Source organism: Mirounga leonina, unplaced genomic scaffold, assembly GCF_011800145.1.
Source record: "Mirounga leonina isolate KUSES-001 unplaced genomic scaffold, KU_Mleo_1.0 Mir_154, whole genome shotgun sequence".
Taxonomy (NCBI): Eukaryota; Metazoa; Chordata; class Mammalia; order Carnivora; family Phocidae; genus Mirounga; species Mirounga leonina.
The window spans coordinates 54,944,420-54,967,167 of NW_023270389.1; the positions used below are offsets into that span (position 1 = coordinate 54,944,420).

The window sequence follows — 22,748 nt, forward strand, 5'->3', positions numbered from 1 at the left end:
TGTTCTCAGGAACACATCAGATATATTCCCAGCAAAATACAAACGGCTAATATACCTTCTTATGTTCCTTCCCAGAGGTAATAAATGTGGATCAAAGTGAAAACATAAAGAAGTGGTCATCAAATCACATCCTAGGGGCTGGAAAGCTGATGTAAATGAGCAAAGCAGGTGGCATTCAGGGAAAGCAGGGAGACCAGGGAGGCTGAGACAAAGGAAAGCTCTGGGCCTCTCTCAGAGAGGGCATCCAGCTCCTGCAGACTGTTGCCAGGTAGTTTTGTGGGCTCTAGTATTCTCAAATCTTCTTAAACTTCATTTACAATTCAGATTTCTGTGAGAAATCTCCCAGTTTAAAAATATTGGACTTACACTGTTTGAGAGTCAAACTTAACACACCTGCAAGTTGTATTCATCTATGGGTTACCTGTTTGTATCCTTGGTCTACAGGAAGATATACACTAACCATTGAAAGCCTATCTGGACTAGTGGAAAGAGTTTTGAAATGCCCCACACCCGCTGAAATCCCGGTTTTGTCCCCCAAAGATTGGGTAAGCTTGAGCAAATTATTTTTTCTTTTCTTTTTAATTTTTTTCTCATTTGTATTTTTAATCAAAACTTTGCTACTCATTTTTTCCTTAACTCTTTCTTATAAGCACCAAATTTTAATATCTAAGTAAATCTTTTGGGAAACAGCATCAAGAACAAAACAATGATGTTCATTCCTCCAAACAACCAAATTTGAAGTCTACCAAAGCAAAAACAAAAAGCACCCCCCCAACACAAACAAAAAAGTAACAAAAATCACATTCTAGGGGTTCAATGCATTTAGCAGGCTTCCCTGTGCTGTCTAAGCATTCTTCAGCTGACTTTCAAAAAACAAAAAAAACAAAAAACAAAAAGCCACCACCAACAACCCACCCTAGCTCATCAACATATACATTTTCCATTTGCTTTTTAAAAAATTAAAAATAATAATTAAAAAAAGAGAAAACCTGAAAGAATTCACAATCAATTGCCTGACTCATTCCAATCTCCTGTACCGCATATGAAGGTCAGGAAGGCTATTTGCAGTACACACGATTAGGGGATACTGGTCTTCAAGGTTTAGCTTTCTTCCAAACTGTAAAATACTCACAAGTCCAAGCTTGAAGGAACACAGAGGAACTCCTTCAAGAATTCCACAAGACAATATAGGTGCCAGTGCTGTTTTTCATAGAGTGATAGGGCTTCCCTCAAATTGACACAGTTACCCTGTGTAAAATACTTCCCATCCTGTTTCAGTACCTTCACTGAGAGGTCAAGAATCAGTCTGAGAAACTCCCATGTGGAATCTTCTGGAGATGTGGCGATCGGAACAGCTGTCAAATCATTAATCATATAGTCAAACTCTCTCCCTTCTTTGGTTAACCTCTTCGGCACTGGAATACAGTCTTCTAGTAGGACCTGAGAGCAGTCTCCTTTCAGATTGTGTAAGACGTAGCCACATGTTTTTCACGTGTGTTTCTTATATCCATCCATTTGGCCAATCTCTTGCCATGGTGACCATCTTTGGTTTCAGTTTGACTATTTCACATAAAATGCCCCATCTCCACCCCCCAGAATCAGTGCGTCTTTGCCTCTTTAGTCTTTCCCACTGTGCATGATGGCCTGGGGATACCCAAATCACTCTCCGCCAGAGTAACAGCCCCACTAAGGATGAGAGTATTTCCAAACTGCTTCGATTGTAGAATTGTAATGTTCTGATAAAGTGGATCTCCATCATACACCACTACATCTATGTCTTACTCAACCAGGCGACCATTAGTGGTGGGTCAGTATCCGTCTATGGCCCTTCCTCGAACTATGGGTGGTCATCGCTTCACCCGCCAAATACGGTCCTGACTCAGGTCTTTCGTTCTTGCTTCTATTTTGTTCAAAAGACTGGCGGTAACTCTGAAGGTCCAACAACACCAATCCATGTGGGTAAATTCTCAAATTAGCAAAGCTGCCATTTTTGTTTATGTTGGTCGCTAAATAACTGTGGTCTTGACACGTGGGCACCGACTCCGTCATCCCTTCCTCCTGGAACAAGGAGCTGATGTTCTCACCACCATCAGCTTTGGCGCGGGGCTTGGAGTCCAGGTGCTGTGCGGTGCTGTTGCCCTAGGGAGCTGAGGCCTTGTGTCATGCCTGGGGGAGGCGGCCGGGGAGACTGGGGGCCACAGGCCTGTCACTGTTTTTCTTTAAATATGGAGAAACACAGTATCATAGTTTCTTTGATATCCTAATATTTTTCAAACACTCTATCTCCAAGGAATGACTTAGGGTAAACTGATATTTGGTAATTTTCTCTTCTCTCTGATTTTGCTTCTTTTCACTTGGTGTGGTTTGATTATTTAGTTTAGTTTCATTTTTTTTTTTTTCCCAAGTGATTTCATTTTGAAAAAATATATATTTTTTTTACATGGACATTCCAACTACTTGTTAGGTGTGTGAACTTGGCCAAATATTCACTTTTCTTTGCTTCATTTTCCTTGGATGTAAACTGGATAATAGTAATAGTTGTTTAGAGAATTATATAAGATAGTGCATGTAGATCCCTTAGAATAGTGACTGGTACTTAGTAAATGCTCAATAAATCCAGCCACTATTATTATTACTATTATTATCCTTATGTCTTTTTGAAAATAATTCTTGCCATTAAATTACTTCTTTCTATAATTTAATAATATTATTCCCTTCTTCAATGAAATCTGAATAATTAAGAACTTACAAATTTTTGGAAAATAATTTTTTATGAGATAATTTTCTGATTCACAAACAACTCATTATAGAAGTCTTTAAATATAAATATTCTGTATGGCATACCAAAGTGTCTTGCTTATTAAAATATGTTACTATCATCCAATTTTTCTGGAATACATTTACCATACAAAACAAGAATTTTCAAAGTGCACAACTTTTCAATTAAAGATCTTTTATTTTTTTTAAGATTTTATTTATTTATCAGAGAGAGAGAGCACAAGCAGGCAGAGGGGCAGGCAGAAGGAGAAGTAGGCCCCCTCTGAGCAAGGAGCCTAATTCTGGACTCGATAACAAAACCCTGAGATCATGACCTGAGCTGAAGACAGATGCTTAACCAACTGAGCCACTCAGACCTTTTGAGTTTTATATGATAATAACAAACACATTGGGAACATTAACATGTCATCTCTAATGCCCATAATACACCTTCTACTATCTCTATTTTATTGGGGTGGGGGGAACTTAAGCAGTAAGAAACTGAATCACCTGCTTAGGTGGAGCCAGAATAATGATTTGAACCCAGGCAGTCCTGATCTAGGGCTAGCCAATATATAGCCCTAAGCTACATACAAATTCTCTTTCCTCCAAAGACAGAGGCTGTTCTTTGATTCTCCTTTCTTATGGACAAACTTTTCCAGGTTCTCATAATGTAGTTATATATATATATGTCTCCACACACACAAATATATATAAAATGTAGTTATATATGTATATAACTATATATATATATATATATATACAGACAGTACTTCTTTGACTAATATTGTTATCTCTGGAGAAGAAATGGTAGCTCAGCACAACATGACTATCTTCTGTTGATTTATTCTGAAATGTAATATCATTGCCTCAGCTGGGGCTTCCGCTTAATTATAAAACTTAATGATTTCACATATCTAACTGTGTAACTCACATGATCCATCAGAGGACAGTAGCTGGAGGCAATTCTAGTACACAAAGAGGAGTAGGTCACCTTGTCCAGCTTGACTAAAAGTCTTCGAAGGGTGATCAAGGCCCGAATTATAACAGTCTTGTCTTTTGAAAGGAAGGCATCCAAGATGGATATTAATAAGCTGCAGACATTTTCTATCTATATATAAAAGAGGAAAATGGTTGGATTTTGGAACTAGAAGGAGACTTGAGGTAGCATTTGGCACACACACGTCTGAGTTTGGGCAGCGTACAGTCATGTGCTGGGAATGCCTCACAAGATTCAATTGTCAAATTGTCAAAAACTTTGTAAGCCGATTGTTAAAACAGACTCTTAACTATAGAGAACAAACCGATGGTTGCCAGAGGGGAGGGAGGTGAGGGATGGGTGAAACAGGTAAAGGGAATTAAGAGTCCATTTATCACGATAAACACTGAGTAATGTATAGAGTTGTTGAATCGCTACATAGTACACCTGAAACTAATATAACACTGCATGTTTACTACACTGGAGTTAAAATTAAAAAGTCATTATTAAAAAAGTAAGTTTTAGAAAACTAGGAAGAGATAAAACAAAGGTAATAAATACTCAAAACTTAGCACTTCCTATTTCTTTTGCTCCACTTTACTCTTATATGCCTTTGAGGTTATTTACATGTATTATATCTGTATGGTGGAAATATTAAATAATGAGGCACTACCAGGCATTTCTCCCCAATTCTATGTTTAATGATGTCCCTTTGATTGCTTGAAATTAGCCTTGGTGAGAGTACACCAGAGCAATTGGTATTATTTCCAGAGAGCTGGTTGTTAAGCATTCACCAGCACACCATGAGCAGGATGACCTCTAAACCAGGCGCTGGTGACTCATGTGGACATGGGAGCTGCTGAGCTGCTGAGCCAGATCATGAGAGTCAATTGTGGATCAGAGATAACAGAATAGAAAGCAAGGAAAAAGGCAAAAAGGAGACACCAAAGAAGAGAAACAAAAGCTAGAAAGAGACGAAGCAAAAGAAATAAACAAATACTACTTGCCAAAATAATAATCAGAGGCCTTGTGTCTCTGAGAAGTTGTCTTTACCGATAAATAGTATGTGACCTCAACCCAGCTCACTCCACGGTTTCTCTCTTACTCTCCCAAATAACCTTGACATAGAATCTTCCTTTCAGTTGTTAATAACAGTGGGAAGAGCTCTAGACAAGGCAATAACTCTGATTACTAAAAGAATGTACACTGACTTCTGTGATTTATTTAAAGCAAACAGATCATGGCTCATTTCATTCTAAATGCAAAATGGGTGCCCACGGACAGTCTTTGAGCCTTTAGAGACAATGCTTAATAGATAAATAAGGACTTATTATTAAACTTATTAAGTCAACAATGATTTATGGAATCAGCATAATTCCATTATGCAAGGTACTTTGGGATGGGTGAAATAGGTGATGGAGATTAAGGAGGGCACTTGTGATGAGCACTGGGTGTTGTATGGAAGTGTTGGAGCACCCAATCGTACACCTGAAACTAATATTACAAAACCCTGAGATCATGACCTGAGCTGAAGACAGATAGCTGTATGCTAACTAACTGGAATTTAAATAAAAACTTAAAAAAAAAAAGGATTTATAAGAGAATTACAAAACACGCTTAGATTCGGTCTTCCTGGAAGGCAAGAAGTATTCACATGACTCAGTAGGAAAGAGTGTAAGACAGTTCTCAAGTTTAAACTATTAAAATCACCTGGAGGATTTTCAAAAACACAGGTTGGTGGGCCCCACCTCCATGATTTCTGATTCCACAGACCTGGGATAGGGCCCAACAATTTATAACAAGTTTCTGGGAGATGCTGATACTGCTGGTTCAAGCATCATATATAGAGAACTATTAATATAAAGTCTTGCATAAGCAAGTGCTCATAGTGGGTGTGGCTCTGAGAAGGATGTGACTGGCAGGTCAGAATATTCCCGCACAGTCTGACCTGAGCTGAGAACAGAGACCAATGTGACTATGTATGGGTAAAGGAGGAATGTGCTGAGTGGAAGACAAAACTTGAGCGAGTGCTCTGGGATAAGAATTAATGTGTCGGCAGGTGTGTATGTTGGAGGGGAAATTAACTTATGTGTGTGTGTGTGGTTTAGCCTCTAGGAGTTTGTGTAGGGCAATGCTGATCCATTCTAAGGGCAATTAATGATTTTCTAGGAAGAATATAAACAGGGTGCTTAAGCGTCTGAGTTTACTTACCACACTGCTTCCATTCAACCCAGGCTTTGAAATTGTTTTAGCTATACAGAAACCGAGAAATATCAGTGTTTTATCAGTAAGGATCTTGAACTATGATTGACTATGATGGTGACGGCATCCACAAATCACACACTCACGTGCCTCATTGATAACTGGCGCCATGCTGGCGATTTTCTGAAGGCTCAGCTTGCTAACTGCAGGATTGGAGTCATTGACCCAGTTTCTGAAGAGAACCAAAAACTCTTCTGGGAATGGGTCCTTGAAGAAGTTATTTAGAAGCTGAAAGAAAACAGTTGATAAGTTCATAAACAAAATTAAAGGCTAATGCACGATTTCTGCGCCAGTCATAAAAATCGAGACATTTTCAGTAAAACTGAAGCACAAGTCTCACTAAAACTCCAGATACTTACACATATCCCCACACATATTTCTGTGTTCATAGTTTTTGTGTTCTCTGGAAGGAGAAGTAGCAGTCGTAATAGGAAACACATGTATATGTATTTCTGTATATATCTACAGTTGACCCTCGAACTGTGTGGGTCCACTTATATACGGATTTTTTTTTTAAGATTTTATTTATTTATTTGAGAGAGAGAGAGAGAGAGCACATGAGAGGGGGGAGGGTCACAGGGAGAAGCAGACTCCCTGCCGAGCAGGGAGCCTGATGCGGGACTCGATCCTGGGACTCCAGGATCATGACCTGAGCCGAAGGCAGTCGCTTAACTAACTGAGCCACCCAGGCGCCCCTATACAGATTTTTTATAGCACAATATTGTAAATGTATTCCTCTTCATGATTTTTTAAAATAACATTTTCTCTTCTCTAGCTTACTTTATTGTAAGAATATGGTATATAATACATACAACATACAGAATATGTGTTGTTTATGTTATTAGTAGTTAGGTTTTTGGAGAGTCAAAAGTTATATGTGGATTTTGGATGGTATGGGGGTCAGCATCCCAACTCCCATGTTGTTAGGAGTTAAATATATGCATTAAATTTTTTTTCTCTCCGTTGCTGGAAACTTAGTGACTCAATTTAAATTACCTCCCTCTCCCAGATTATAGTTAGGTGGGTGAGTTCCTTGATAGTGAATGTTTGTATGTACTAGGAGGCTGTGCCTACTGTGGGCCAGGTATTATGCTAGTAAGTGGGAATATAGTAGTGAGCAAAACAGTCTCAATCCATGACCTTGTGGGGCTTATAGACTAGCAAGAGAGACTGATACTGTACAATGATGCTATACTACACTATTCTAATGAAAACAGAGTTGTTAATTGTGATCAGTACTAGGAAGAAAAGTTCCAAGGTGCCACAAAAACATCTAAAGGAGAACTGAATTTAGACTGTGCAGTTGTAAACTGAATTTAGAATGAAAAGTGATATTTAGATTTGGACTTGAAAGCAGAGTTGGCATTAGCTAGATAAATTGTTTGGAGAAGATCTCCCCAAGGAGGGTAACCCATGTGCAAAGGCCTGTGGTAAATGAGCGGGGTGTGTTTGAACACTGGAAGGAAGGCCAGAGTGATAGGATGGGAAGGGATGAGAAGACTGGAGGGTAGTGAGGCTGGTGGACAGTCAAGGCAGGTGGCTCAGGATGTGGAGGCTAGGTTATAGAGTTTTAGTCTTTTAACAGCTAATACCCAAAATGAAGATGTGATTACCATGAGCTTTTATGCATCTAGTAACTAGCAGCCAAAATATATTTTTAAAATGTCTTAGAAACACAAGTGACAGTTTTAGAAAAAAATTTCAAGAATTTAAAATATCACTAAGACAGGTCAAGTACACAGAAGAATAGAGAACAAGAGAGCAACAGTGAGAGGGGACGGCAGATCATATATTCTTTTCAACATTCCAAATAACTTTCACAAAAATTAATTATCAGATCCAAAAAATCAATAACTTCCCTAAAGCAAATCATTTAAAAAGCACCTTTTAAAAAAAGATCATGGTGTCTATAATAAAAGAAGAAACCAAGAAGAAAGTTTAAATGGAAATAAAAAAGCCTATAAGCACTTGGAAATTTAAGAGAACTCTCCTCTATTTTGTGGATCAAAATTATAAACCACAGAGGAAATCAAACATACAACAAGGATTACTGCAAAAACAATAAAACAACAAAAATAAAATAGATGTTTACCCTGCTGTTGGAAGGAAATGCATAACTTGACTTTGCTTAAAAAGAAATGTTAAAAATGAATAAATTATTTATTTCCTGAAATTACAAGACATGAAATATCACAAGCAATGAGATTGCGCTGAAGAAAATTGGTGTAAGAAAATAATAAAGGTTGGGGCGCCTGGGTGGCTCAGTTGGTTAAGTGACTGCCTTCGGCTCAGGTCATGATCCCAGGGTCCTGGGATTGAGCCCCGCATCGGGCTCCCTGCTCGGTGGGAAGCCTGCTTCTCCCTCTCCCACTCCCCCTGCTTGTGCTCCCTCTCTCGCTGTGTCTCTCTCTGTCAAATAAATAAAAAAAAAATCTTAAAAAAAAAAAGAAAATAATAAAGGTAGAAGCAGAGGTTATGGAATTGGGAAACAGAAAAACAGTGGCATTAATCAATCTAATGCCTGTGCTAGAAAAAAAAGCATTCAAATAGGCCAATTTTGACCAATATAATATAAAAAGTAGACATAAAATGAACAGTGAGAAAAAGGGTGTGAAATAGATTAAAAACTTCACAAGAATATTGGATGCTCTCTGTGTCAATGGTTCTTAACCAAGGATGGGCACCGGGATCTTCTGGGGCAGCTTTTCTATATTACATATGCTGGGATTTGTTCCAGTTATGAGGCAAAGAAAATTAGATAATTGAAATTGATTAGGAACAATGGAAGACTGATGGTTATTGATGTGTTATTTCCAAATATTATCAAGGTTAGTTCTTTTTGAGTGATCACCACACATCAAAACATAAAGGCATATTTTCCATTTAGAACTAGTAACTAATCTGTGGGTGATAATTTGGTACTATGTGAATATTCTTCTCCAACAACCTTTCACTTAATGGTTTTAAAATTCATTGATAATTTTTTCTTTATTTAGTTATCACACTGGGACTTGCAAAGAGGTAATTTTTCATGTCTAGCATTCCCTCTATATTTACTGGCTGGCATCTCTCTCTCTGTCTCTCTCTTCCAGCTCTCCAGGTTTGAGTCCCACCAAGGACTCAAGCATTTAAAAAATTTCTTTTCCAATATATTATAATTATTTGCAGTTACTCTTTCTTTTGATGCTAAATTTGGCCAGTAGGAGCCCTTTCAAGTTGACTTTCATATCCTTTTGACATGACCCATCTATCTTTTAACACTTCTTTGCTTGTGGAAAAACTAGATGCCCCAGGTTTATATTTTTCTTGCCCCTGGAATCAGCCATTTCTTCAAGGAGACAAGGTTTCTTTTAGTGAGTAATGATATTTGGCAATCATTAGAAATGAGTACTAGAATGTATTCATTGTTATTGGAATATTATGTCCTCTTGGCCTTTACCTGAAACTAAGAATTATTCTGTTTTATTTTTTTAGTCATGAGTTCATTTTGACAATGTTGATATATTCAATTCAAATATAACGTAACAGAGTTTATGTTAACTTTTAACAGTTTTATGTTTGCTTCATCTTTTTCTTACCTGGAAAAACTTTTTGCCAATAGTGTTAATATATTTGCTTATTTGCTTTCTGCTATATGAATGCATACCAGAGTCTTAAAATTATATCATCAACATACAATATTCATAAAACTCCTCAGTAAAAGTGAATATTTCTTTATAGATTTTTTTGTCCTTAGAATGTATTTCACTAAGGATATATATAGTCAAAGCACTATGTTCATAAGCTACTTGATATCCTTCACAAATGTGTGTGTGTGTGTGTGTGTGTGTGTGTATTTGAGGGAGACAGAAACAGAGAATCATATAATTCACTGCGAAAAACACTCAGATCATAATAGGTAAATGGGCAAAGGCGAGGTCAGATTATTCACAAAATGGAACTTTAAAGGCCAAGGCAAAAACACACAATTCAGGAAAATAATTCGACCAGAGGTAACAATATGTTATCTTTATTTTTTATATGTCAGGATCATATACCTAGAGAACCCAAGAGAATTAACAAAAATATTATTATATACAACAAAGTAGATGAATTTAAGATAATACAGTTTAACTAATTTTCCTGAACATCCAGCTCTAACGAGCTTGAAAATTGAATGAAAAAGGACACATTTTGGAAAACAGTATGGAGGTTCGTCAAAAAATTAAAAAGAGAAATACCATATGATCCAATAATTCCACTACTGGGCATTTACCCAAAGAAAACAAAAACATCAATTTATTTTTTAAATTTGAACTCAATTAATTAACATATAATATATTATTAGTTTCAGAGTTAGAGGTCAGTGATTCATCAGTCTCTTATAATACCCACATCTTCTTTATCCATTCATCTGTTGATAGACATCTGGGCTCTTTCCATAGTTTGGCTACTGTGGACATTGCGGCTATGAACATTGGGTGCAGGTGCCCCTTCAGATCACTACATTTGTATCTTTGGGGTAAATCCCTAGTAGTGCAATTGCTGGGTGTAGGGTAGCTCTATTGTCAACTTTTTGAGGAACCTCCATACTCGTTTCTAGAGTGGCTGCACCAGCTTGCATTCCCACCAACAATACATGCACTCCTGTTTATAGCAGCACTATTTACAATAGCAGATAAGGAAGCTACCCAAGTGTCCATCCATAGATGAAAAGGTAAACAAGATGTGGTATGTATATATAGTGGAATATTACTCAGCCATAAAAAGATGAGATCTTGCCATTTGCAAAACATGGTTGGACCTAGAGGGTATAATGCTGAGTGAAATAAGTCAGACAGAGAAAGACAAATACCTTATTTTCACTCATATGTGAAATCTAAAAAACAAAAGAAATGAATAAACAAACAAAAAGCAGGATCAGATTCATAAATGCAGAAAACAAAATGATGGTTGTCAGAAAGAAGAGGGGCAGAGGGATCAGCGAAATGGGTAAAGGAGAGTGAGAGATATAGGCTTCCAGTTATGGAATGAATAAGTCATGGGAATAAAAGGTACAGCAATGGAAATATAGTCAAGGGTATTGTAATAGTGTTGCGTGGTGACAGATGGTAACTACACTTGTGGTGAGCACAGCTTAATGTATAGAGTTGTCAAATCACTATGCTATACACCTAAAACTACTGTAATATTGTGTGGCAGCTATCTCAAGAAACAAAACAAACATGAAAACCTATACCCAAAATCATATTTAATAGAGATAAATTCGAGAACCAAAAAAAGGCCACATTTGCACTAACAATTTAAAATAATATAAACTACTTAATAATTCCAAAATTGAATATGACAAAATATTGAATTAAAAAAAGAAGCAAATTTATAAAAATACCAAATATTCCCAAGAAGCTCATAGCTTTAATTTAACTGCAATATAGTTTCAGTGAAAGTTTTTTTTTCTTTTAAACCTGGCAAAATTATTTTAAAATGCAACTAGAAGGATAAATACATAGGAAAGACTAAAGACATTTTGAAAAGAGTTGAGGGAAAGTTGCTTTGCAAGACATTAAAATTTATTTGCAAACTGCCCTAATTCCAGTGTGATACCTCCACAGGAATGAAATGAATGGAGCCTAACAGTGTCATCCAGGGCAGACCCTAATGTGGGTGTGTGTTTGTGTGAATGTATATGAAATTAATAATAGAATTCATAAAGGTAGTGTCACCAGTGAGTAGAGAATTTAAGGCTTATTAATTACATGATGCTGGGATAGGAAGTTAATTATTTAGTGAAAACTTTAGTTTTAGTTAGTTTTAGTGGAAAACTATAGTGTACCTCATGGTACACCATATAAACTTCATGGGAAACAACATTGCATGTAAAAATTTATATAAAAATGTATAAATGTGAATAAATTATACATGAATATTTATCAACTCTTTGACCACAGTAGATTTTTTAATACTTAATTTTATGAAAAAAAAAAAAGCAAATTCCAGAAACAAAATTAAAAGGCAAACAACAAACTGGATACTGATTCTCAACAGGCATTATAATCAAATGCATAACACACTTAATATCCTTCACAAATTTCTGTGGGTGTGTGAGAAAGAGAGAGACAGAGAATCATAGAATTCATTGAGAAAAACACCAAGACTGTAATAAGCAAATGGGCACAGAAGAGATCAGATTGTTCAGATTATGGAATTTAATTTATGAATAATTATTTTTTAAAGATGTTCAACCTTTCTAATAATTCAAAAATTAAGGACAAATCAAATCCCCCACAAGACATCACATCTACCCCTCAAATTGGAAAGCTCATCAATAGTGGCAAGAGTGTAGTGGGGTGAGTGCACCCACAAACCACATGGGAAACACTGGTTGACTCTGCTTTCCAGAAATCAGTCTGGCAATAAAAATCCTTAGCCTTTAGAATGTTTATACTCTTTAGTTCTTATTTCAGATTCTTGGAATCTACTAGAAGGAAGTAATCTAAAATACTAAAAGAAAGAAGACAGGCACAAAGATGTAAACTCTATCATTACTTTTATCGGTAGAAAATTAGAAATAACATATATATATGGCATAAGCATCGATAGTACTCTGTTAAATATTGCTGGCTAAGACTAAACTAAGGTAAAATACATAGATTGTGTGCTCAGAACAACTAAAGGCCAAGTGACCTCATGATGAACTGGGCAGTTGAGGATTGCCCAGAGTGCCAGTTAGAGAAAGTGGGAGAACAATGTGATCATTATTCAGTTCTTAGAAGGACAGGTTTATCACTCTCCAAAAGGAGTAAGCACTACATTCATGATGAGAGAGGCAATTAGGGTTCATTAAACATCATCTGTTACAATAATGCTTATATAAATCATACATTGTTTGTAAATTTCTTTTGAATGTATCATTTTATGGGAGCAATCATGTATGTCATATTTAGGTCTACTTAATGTTTGTACATACTTAAAAGGATGATACAATAAAAATAATGAGTCATGTAATAAAAATAATGAGAGATTCAAATAGATTAAGCAAGTTTGGAAACATTAGTGATTTGCTAGTGCAATGTTCAGTTAAACTGACTTATGTATCTTTCCGAAAACTTTAGAAGTAGGTAGTGTAGTGTATGGGTATGTCTTTTATAGTTTATTAGCTGTTCTGTTGACTATGATGCTTGAAATTATGTCAAACTTTTGAGAATATTTGGCATGACACCTTAGATTAATACTTTATTATATATTAGTTCTATGGAAAAATTAGTATTTGACTCAGAGAATTTCAACTTATAGAACTTTCTACATGCCTTTTGTAAGCAAAAGGACTTCCTCAATTTGCTCAACTAGTATAGCATTACAATATATGATGTAATATTCATATAAATATTAGTGTAGTTCTATATTTTCATTTTATTTAGTTATTTGGACCATTCTTTTTTTTTCCCTAGATAGTCTGAAGTATCATTCAGATCCCAGATGTTACCTACTATCTTTAAGTAAACTTTGAGTACACTTTAAGTATTCCTTGACATTATTTTTTATTTTTTAATTCTTTTTATTTTTTTATTATGTTCAATTAGCCAGCATATAGTACAACATTAGTTGTTGATGTAGTTTAACAAGCATGCAGAGATATATGAACTGGTACTTCAAAAATAATTAGTGTTTGTGCAAATCCACATCTCCTAGGACATGACAAAAGTTATCTGTCATTGTCTTAACTCTTGGTAAGAATTAATATTCAGAGAGGGAGATAAAAGATTGGAAAGTTGACTTAAGTTTGGATAAGGAATGAGAACGCTGTTGTTCGCAGTCTTCTAATGAAACTCACTTCAGTGAGGAATATTATTATGATGATACTGTCTTCTGACCGTCTAGGACCTTCCACCGAGAGCTTGTAGAGATAATGCAAGGTCTCTGGAAACTGTGGAAAGTTATAGTCACTGAGAGTTCTGTAATGGAGAATAAGGCACTGAATTAGCAAAGAAGATGAAAACTCTTCCTGCATCGGCAACTACTAATGGTAGTAAAGAGAGAATCATCATCCTCACATTTTGTACCACCCAGAAAAAAAAGAAAGATATTTTCTAATATTCCCAAATCTAAGGTAAACTGCAGCCCCATTCTGAATTCTACACAGACTCCAGGCAATTATATATATCTGGATCACTGACAATCTCTCTTTCCTTAACATCACTCCTCTTTCCCATCTTTCCCCTCCTGAGCCCCACAACAGAATGCCCTGTAATACCACAAGCTCCTGCCTGACCAAAAGGAGAGAAAATAAATAGTGCAAAATAAATATCTTGGCAATCCAGGATGGCTGAATAGGTCATCATCATGGTTTTAGACCAAGTTTTTCCTTTAAATGATAAAATGAAGACGAGAGTTTGGGACTATCCTGTTTTACTGAGGAGAAGAAGTGGGGAGTCCTGATTCACTAAAGCCATTCTGGGCAGTGGCCAGGCTCACAGATGTCCTGACATGCTGGCCTGGATCAGATGGCTAGTGGCAGGACTGGGAAAGTTGATGTGACAGGTTTCATTTTAAGACTCCACGTTGGGACAAAACCAAAAGAAAACTGACAGAATGGGAGAAGATATCTGCAAATGACATGTCAGATAAAGGGCTAGTATCCAAAATCTATAAAGAATTTATCAAACTCAACACCCAAAGAACAAATAATATGATCAAGAAATGGGCAGAAGACATGAACAGACATTTCTGCAAAGAAGACATCCAAATGGCCAACAGACACACGAAAAAGTGTTCAACATCACTCGGCATCAGGGAAATCCAAATCAAAACCTCAGTGAGATACCACCTCACACCAGTCAGAGTGGCTAAAATTAACAAGTCAAGAAATAACAGATGTTGGCAAGGATGCACAGAAAGGGGAACCCTCCTACCCTGTTGGTGGGAATGCAAGCTGGTGCAGCCACTCTGGAAAACAGTATGGAGGTTCCTCAAAAAGTTGAAAATAGAGCTACCTTACGACCCAGCAATTGCACTACTGGGTATTTACCCCAAAGATACAAATGTAGGAATCCGAAGCGGTATGTGCACCCCGATGTTTATAGCAGCAATGTCCGCAATAGCGAAACTGTGGAAAGAGCCAAGATGTCCATCGACAGATGAATGGATAAAGAAGATGTGGTATATATATACACAATGGAATATTATGCAGCCATCAAAAGGAATGAAATCTTGCCATTTGCAATGATGTGGATGGAACTGGAGGGTATTATGCTGAGGGAAATAAGTCAATCAGAGGAAGACATGTATCATATGATCTCACTGATAGGAGGAATTTGAGAAACAAGACAGAGGAGCATAGGGAAAGGGAGGAAAAAATGAAACAAGATGAAACCAGAGAGGGAGAAAAACTGTAAGAGACTCTTAATCTCAGGAAACAAACTGAGGGTTGCTGGAGTGGTGGGGGGTGGGAGGGATGTTGAGGCTGTGTGATGGACATTGGGGAGGGTATGTGCTATGGTGAGTGCTGTGAATTGTGTAAGACTGATGAATCACAGACCTGTACCTCTGAAACAAATAATACATTATATATTAAAAAAAAAAAGGTAGTAGGAAGGGAAGAATGAAGGGGGGAATTGGAGGGGGAGATGAACCATGAGAGACTATGGACTCTGAGAAACAAACTGGGGGTTTTAGAGGGGAGGGGGGTGGGGAAATGGGTTAGCCCAGTGATGGGTATTAAGGAGGGCAGGTATTGAATGGAGCACTGGGTGTTATACACAAACAATGAATCATGGAACACTACATCAAAAACTAATGATGTAATGTATGGTGACTAACATAACATAATAAAATAAAATTAAAAAAAAATTTAAAAAAAAAAGACTCCAGGTTGGTATTTTAAACCAGTGCTTCTTGATCTTTAATATGTATACAAATTAACCAGGAATCTTGTTAAAATGCAGATTCTGATTCAGTGGGACTGGAGTGGGCCATGAGATTCTAGTCTGCCTTCTATTTTTAACTTCTAGGTGATGCTGTTGCTGCTGGTTTGAGGACCACACTTTAAGAAAGAAGATCCAAAGATACTAAGGATATTGTGACTCTTAACTAGTGGCCATTTGTGGGGTGCAGATGTATCATACTTTTATAAAATAAAACATGTTCCTGAAATCTGTGTGTAAATAAGATGCCATTTGAAATGCATAGAGGGCCCAGAGACCATATAGACTATACTTTCTGGGTTGGTCACAACTTTAAATGGTCTATTATGTTGTCAAGTCTGTGTATCTTGATTCTTGATCAGAAAATCTGATCTCTATAATCAGAAACTTGCTATTCAGTAAGGAGTTAACAAGGAAAAAAAACCCTTTCTACTACAAGAAAAATAAAAGTTCTCTTTCATTATACTTTCCAAATTTATTTGTCTCATTGAGAACAGATTTTTATTGAACCTCTTTAAAGTGGGAGCACCTCTGTAACTGTCTGATGCCTACATAGCAGGGATCTGCTAACAGCAGAGGAAAGAAAAAGCTAATGTACCTCTAGTTCTCCTTAACGAAAAGAGAAATACATTCTTTGGAGGGAGGATAATTGGGTATCTGTATCATCAAGTAGGAGGACAAGGAAAGAGAAAACTACACAAATAAGTAATAAAACCCTAAAATAAGGGAAGAAGTAGATCAAATGGCAATTCAGATCATTAGGGGAGTGAGGGAAGTTGGAGTGAATATTGACTGTGTTCACACATGGCTTAACTGAAGGAAGTTGGAGAAGGTGGGATAGAGACATAGAGCCCTGTGCAGAGCCCCTGTTCTTACTTGGCAACAAGGTAGACCCCGTGATGGTGAAACAGCGCTTGGTTAAACTGGTTCCAGCAATTCTTTTCGTTTAGAGCAATATCCACCTGTTGCAGTCCAGAACAATTCAGCAGAACTCTCAGGGCGTCCCTGGCATAGCTAAGGCCCCAAAGAAGAACAGAGTCACCACTTGACAGTGGCCTTCATGTAACTAAGTACATGTGACCTGCCTTTTCATTCCAACCTGGGCAGGATGCTGGTTTTGGGAAAGGGGATGTTTCAAAGGAAAACCACTTTCAATGCTCTTCATCTTCCCTGATCAACAGTACATGGGACTTAGGGTTCAACTGACATGGTAGCATGTAAAATCTAGGATTAATCATGGAGCAGCGTATTAGTTTATTAGCTTAACCGCTTATTAACAAAAGATGTTAAATGATGTGATAATTTGCTAAAAGTGCCCGCTGCTTTCCTTTTTCAGATGCTTTAAATAAATAGATATATTCTCATCTGTGTGGGATGATTTGGTGCATGTCTGCTTGAAAGACAGAGAATGGGTTAAATATCTTAATGGAATGTATTGTGCCTTGGAGTTCTGCCCGGTTTAGAAGTCCACCCCTGATGAGGGCAAAGAGCAGGCAGTGGGTCCAGATTTCCCCAGAGGGCAGCAAAGCTAACTGAATCTCACCTTATGTGGACAGAATGACTGTGTGCCATCTTAAGGCCACGCATCACATCACCAAACACAAAACAACTTCACAGTTCACAGAGCACATTTACACACATTATTTTAATCTCTCACGTACAATTACCCTGAGAAATCACTATCAGAGAGTAAATGGCAGAGCTAGCATGTGTCTGGCTTTGGATCTAATGCTCCTGCCTGCTCTCTCTTCCCTTGGTAGCCTCCCACTCTGGCAAGAATAAACCATGTTCTGTGGGAGTGGTTCTTCGTACACACTGCACATGCTCAGGGAAGGTTCTAGCTAACTTCTAGGTACTTAGGGATTCTAAAGACATTCTCCCTTCAGAGGAAAGAAAACTGTAATAAATGAATGCATTGCTTATGATTATAAAGAGTTCCACGTGAACCCAAGGGACTAGAAATAGTTGACAGCTGGAAGCTTATTTCTTATCGAATCTAAAATAACCAATACAATCTCACAACATCCTGTTCTCTGTCATCAGTCTCAGGTCACTGCTGTAGAAGAGTTGAAGCATGAGGGCCATCAAGAGCTGGGGGAAAAACTGGGCCACTGCTTTCTTGTAAGAACCAACAGGCAACAATGTGCACAGGGCCTGGGATGCCTAAAGGGAAGGAAAAAGAAGTCAAGAATGGAGCATTCTGCCTCTAAACCCAGTCAGCCTTAGTGAGGGGAAAAGGGGGAACCACAACCCCTCCCCTCCAACCCCCTTAAAGAAAGCCTAAAGTGTGCATGTGTATTCATTCATTCTGTAACAGCTATTAAGTCCATTTTGAACCAGGAACTGTGCCTGGTATTCTACGGCAATGAGCTCCCAAAGCACTATCAATAATCACTTGGCTGCCAAACCAGTGGGAAACAAGGTGGTTCCCAAGGACAGAATACATTCCAATGTCCCCTTCATATGTGACCATGAAGAACAGTCCTACCAGTAACCCAGGTCCTCCCTGTGCTTGAGCAATCCAGGCCGGTGAGATATTTAAGAGGAGGCAGGCCAGGTCACTAACAATCATTTGGCCCACTAACTACAGCAACACCCACCCACCGCATCAGGGAAACACATTCCACCACCTCACATTTGTGGAGCACTACCCATTTTATTCCCACTATATGTCTGTAAGACTAGAATTTACTCCCAGGAGTGGTGATTTTACTCCCCAGGAGATATAAAATGGTGGGTACAAATTACATTTGGCCTTCATATGCCTGTAAAAGTCTATATGGTCTAGCTAATGGCTACTCTCTGACACCATTTCTGAACTTCCACCTTTGCTCCATTCTCTCCTTTTGGTTTCCTTGCAGTCACTGATGTACCAGGCAAGCTCTCATCACTATAGAGCTTTTGTCCTCCTCTCTGTCTAGAACTCTCTTGCCCAGATATTTGCAAGGATCATTCCTTCATTCTTAACTGATGTCACCTCAGCAGAGAGGCCTCCCCCGACCAACTTTCCTAAACCCTCCCTATCACTTTCTTTTCCCCACATCAGTTTATGTCTCTTCTCAGCTTTATATCATCTGACACATGACACATTTTTTTGTTCATTGTCTGTGTCTTTTGCCGGAATGTAAGCTTACTGATCAGGGTGTGGCATATAGTAGCTATTCAGTAAGTATGTGTTGGATGAATGAATGAATGAAAGCAGGACAGTGTCAAGAAGTATGACTGAATCTGTGGGCAGACAGGGATTTTCATGATCAGAAAAATACCAGGACAAAGACACACTCATGGTATTCCTTACCGCTACGGGCATCATATTAGTAGTATCAAGAGAGAAACGTCTTCTTTCCATGAAGCTATCCTGCATTTCTCCAGGCTTTCCTTTCAGTATCAGCAAGATTGTCTTCAGCACATGAGGGGCCACACTTGACTCAGAACCTGCCGCCTGCCACATCAGTATCAAAGTGCTGTGAACACAGTCCCACCCCCACCACCATAGTGAGAATCAGGTTGTTCATTTCCTACTTAATTCCCGTCATGAATCGGGAAAAGTCTTGGGTTTACACGTTTTACAGCAAAGAAATTGCGGACAAGTCTAAACCAAATTGATATGCTCATTTCCAAATGATCCCATTAATCTCTTGTCCTTGAAAACACAGGAAGAATTTCAGTGAGATATTACAGAAAATATAGTCTGCAAGTCTGCAAGTTCATTTCCTAGCACATTTAAATATCTGTCCAGGTCAATGTCAAGAACTGATAAGCTTTCTCCATTCCATACTCTGGTCCTCCCACCTTGTGATCTTGTTTGTCCAGGAATAATAGAATATTAAAAACGTATAAAAATACAAATTAACATAAATATATCAACTTAAAAAAACAAATAAGTAGGAATATTAGGCAAAAAACTATATAAATTTAAAAATTAGAAAAGTAAGTTTAAATTGAGCTCGAAGGAGTGGGCCCTTTTGTGAAATGTCACACATCTAATTAGTGACACTGATGTCACTCACTGGAAGCCTGGTTTCTCAACCTCCAGTCCCCTAGCTCCTTTCTACATACCTGGCCACTCTTTAAGATTATTTTTTATTATTGCTTATCTTAAAAACTGCTATATACCTCTGTGTGGGTATATTCCTGATACCTTATCAATCCATGCTGGGTTTTGAACCCTATTTTATAGTCTCTCTGCATTTAGGGTCCTAATAGGGAGGTCTGGTCCTCCAGAACACAGATATACCAGCTCTTTAGAACCCATTACTCCACTGCTCCTGCCTTCTGGGCTCAGCTTTAGAACTATGCTTTAGAACCACATGGACATCAAGTCTCATATGCCCTGTCTCATCCCCTTACCTCTTGATCATACCTTCTAGCTGATTAGATATTCTCTCTGTTTCTCTGATTTAGCTCAACTCCAAATCCTAGTCTTTTCTACCTCAATTCTCATCTACTATTGCACAGGATCTGCTGGTGACGATTTTAATTAAGTTTACCTAACTCTAATTATGCTTGCTTTCTGTACTTCCTCATTTCATACTGTTCGTACTGGATTCACTGGCGACTTTTATCAATGTCAGGCTATTCCCTCTCAACAAAATGTTTGAAGGCTGGTAATATATTACATACCATGGGTGCTTAATTCCTGAATGAGAAAACACTGAGTCTTATGAAGATTTTTAATTTCCAGAAATTTTCTAAGTAGTAAAATACTTTGAGTATTTGTGAGCCTCCCAAATAAATATAAGCTTTCAGTTGGGGGAAAAAAAAAGTCGTATAATTGGTTTAGCATTTTGTGGATTTTGATGCCCTTTCATAGACATTAACTCATTTAACCCATATAATTGCTGTATAGATAGAGAATTTTTCTCATCTCACAGACAAATTGAGGATCAAGGAACTTAGAAACTTGTGTGGCTGGGAAGGAATTCAGATCCATTTGTTTCCAAAGCCTGAATCCTTTCTGTAATGTAACTTCCTGCCTTTTATATGGTTAATAGTAAAGAAGTATTACCTTCTTTCTCAAGGTACAAATGATAGAAATGGAGTGATGTCATTTACTACTCTCTTCTAATGTGAGTTAGGCTCACACTGTCCCATAGGCTCACATTGGTATTCTTTTCTCTTTAATATTTCCTGTGATCTTCGATAATGAATTTCAGATGAATAGCTAAGGAACAGCTATTTTTAATGTTTCATTATTGTTTTGGTGGGTGGAAATACCTTACATCTGTTCTTCATAAATGAGGGAAAAAAGCACTATAAATTTTATCACTTATGGGGGAAAAAACCCATCATCACTTTGAGGAGAGGTTTGTTCCTATGGGATATACAGCAGAACACCATTTAAAACCTCAAAGAAATAATAGTGACAATGATCATTTATCGATGGTGTTTACTGTGTGTAGGTATTGTATGAAAATATGAATAAAGTGCATGATCTTATTTAAATTTTATGATCATCCTATGTAATGCAAAAATAGATATCTTTTTTCAGAAAAAAAGAAGCCAGGCCTAATTTGCTCAGCTCTGTCAGATTCTAGAGCCTGTGAACAAACCCTTGTGGAAGGGGTGAGGGGGTCTTACTTGTCTGCTGGGACTGGGTAATCCATAAGTTGAAAGATAACCTTCTTCGGTGAAGTGCGTGTTAACAAGGTGATAACCCGCAACATAGTATGCCTCATAACATGAGAAGAATCTTGACGCAATTGCTTATAAATAGCATCCACAATCGTAGACACCTGGAAAAGTAATTTAATAGGTCAACAAGAGTCTCTTGTTCCATGGCCACCTCTAAAGCAAGGCATTTCTTGGATGTAAGAATTCAGTCCTTCTCAGAATGGCCAAGGCGGCAATTAACATACAAATAAGCACTAGAGGAAAGCATATTTATGTGTGTGACTACACAATGTAAAATATCTATTGGGATGAGAAATAAGCCTATGCATTTATTGATAGTGGGAAAATACCCATTTTTTTAAAAAAAGAAGTTTATTTGGGCAAGATAGACTTCCTTATTTAAGACATATAAGCTCGGTATAGAAAAAAAAAACCCACGTATAATTCAAGTCCTTTAAGAAGGAAGTCGAAATAATGGAACAGAATAACAATGGAACTGCATACTTCAAAAAACCTTTCTGACAATTAAAGAAGACTTGAATCTGCATACAGAATGGATAAACTATGTGTTGGAAGAATGGCCTAGAATGGTAAACGCTGAGTCACATATCTTGCAAATTCTATTCATAGGCCCCATATCAGTTTTATTTTTTCCCCTTTTTATTAATTCTTGAACAAGGAGATTACTAGCTAGACCTGAAATTTGTCTCAAATTAATGGCTGTATATTCAACATCAGATTTCACCCAAGATAACTTCACTTTTTATTTTGAAACTATTCCTCAGAGATCATAAGTTGACATAATTTACATTCCACTGCAACTGTCTTATATATAGTCAGTTATCTGTGCACATCCCCCTACTCCAAGCAATAAATAAATAAATAAGCAAAGTGTTAAGAGTGCATGACATTCTTCATACTGCATATGCTCCAAGGTGAACATGGGGGACATGAATGGGGGACATTAAACATTGCTCTTCTCAATAGACCTTTTAACTATGGGTTTAGAACTCTTCTCAACCCCTTTTCCTTTCCATGCAGCATGACCCAAAACAAGCCAGCTATGTTACTGTACACTCAAGTATAGCAATAACGATCTGCTTTAATTCTTAAGAAAAGACCTGCCATGTTAGATCTATTTAGAGATTGTAAACCCACATACTATATGGGCAATTCAGGGATTTTTCAGGGATAATTTTAACCATGAACAATTTTCCATTATAACTGATTTATTTTAT

At 37.4% G+C, this 22,748-nt stretch overlaps 1 protein-coding gene and 1 pseudogene across 1 annotated transcript in view; both read right to left on the reverse strand.

The window, feature by feature from the left end:
- MROH9 (maestro heat like repeat family member 9) overlaps positions 1-22,748 on the reverse strand; it is a 187,449-nt gene that overhangs the window by 15,682 nt on the left and 149,019 nt on the right. The window contains exons 10-16 of the mRNA XM_035011031.1: positions 21,478-21,632; positions 19,196-19,361; positions 17,918-18,060; positions 16,774-16,911; positions 13,809-13,929; positions 6,085-6,226; positions 3,692-3,864 (exon numbers count right to left, since the gene is read on the reverse strand). Of these exons, the coding sequence (XP_034866922.1) occupies positions 3,692-3,864; positions 6,085-6,226; positions 13,809-13,929; positions 16,774-16,911; positions 17,918-18,060; positions 19,196-19,361; positions 21,478-21,632 (1,038 nt within the window). The remainder of the gene's footprint in view (positions 1-3,691; positions 3,865-6,084; positions 6,227-13,808; positions 13,930-16,773; positions 16,912-17,917; positions 18,061-19,195; positions 19,362-21,477; positions 21,633-22,748) is intronic.
- Positions 1,095-3,200, reverse strand: LOC118013754 (annotated as a pseudogene).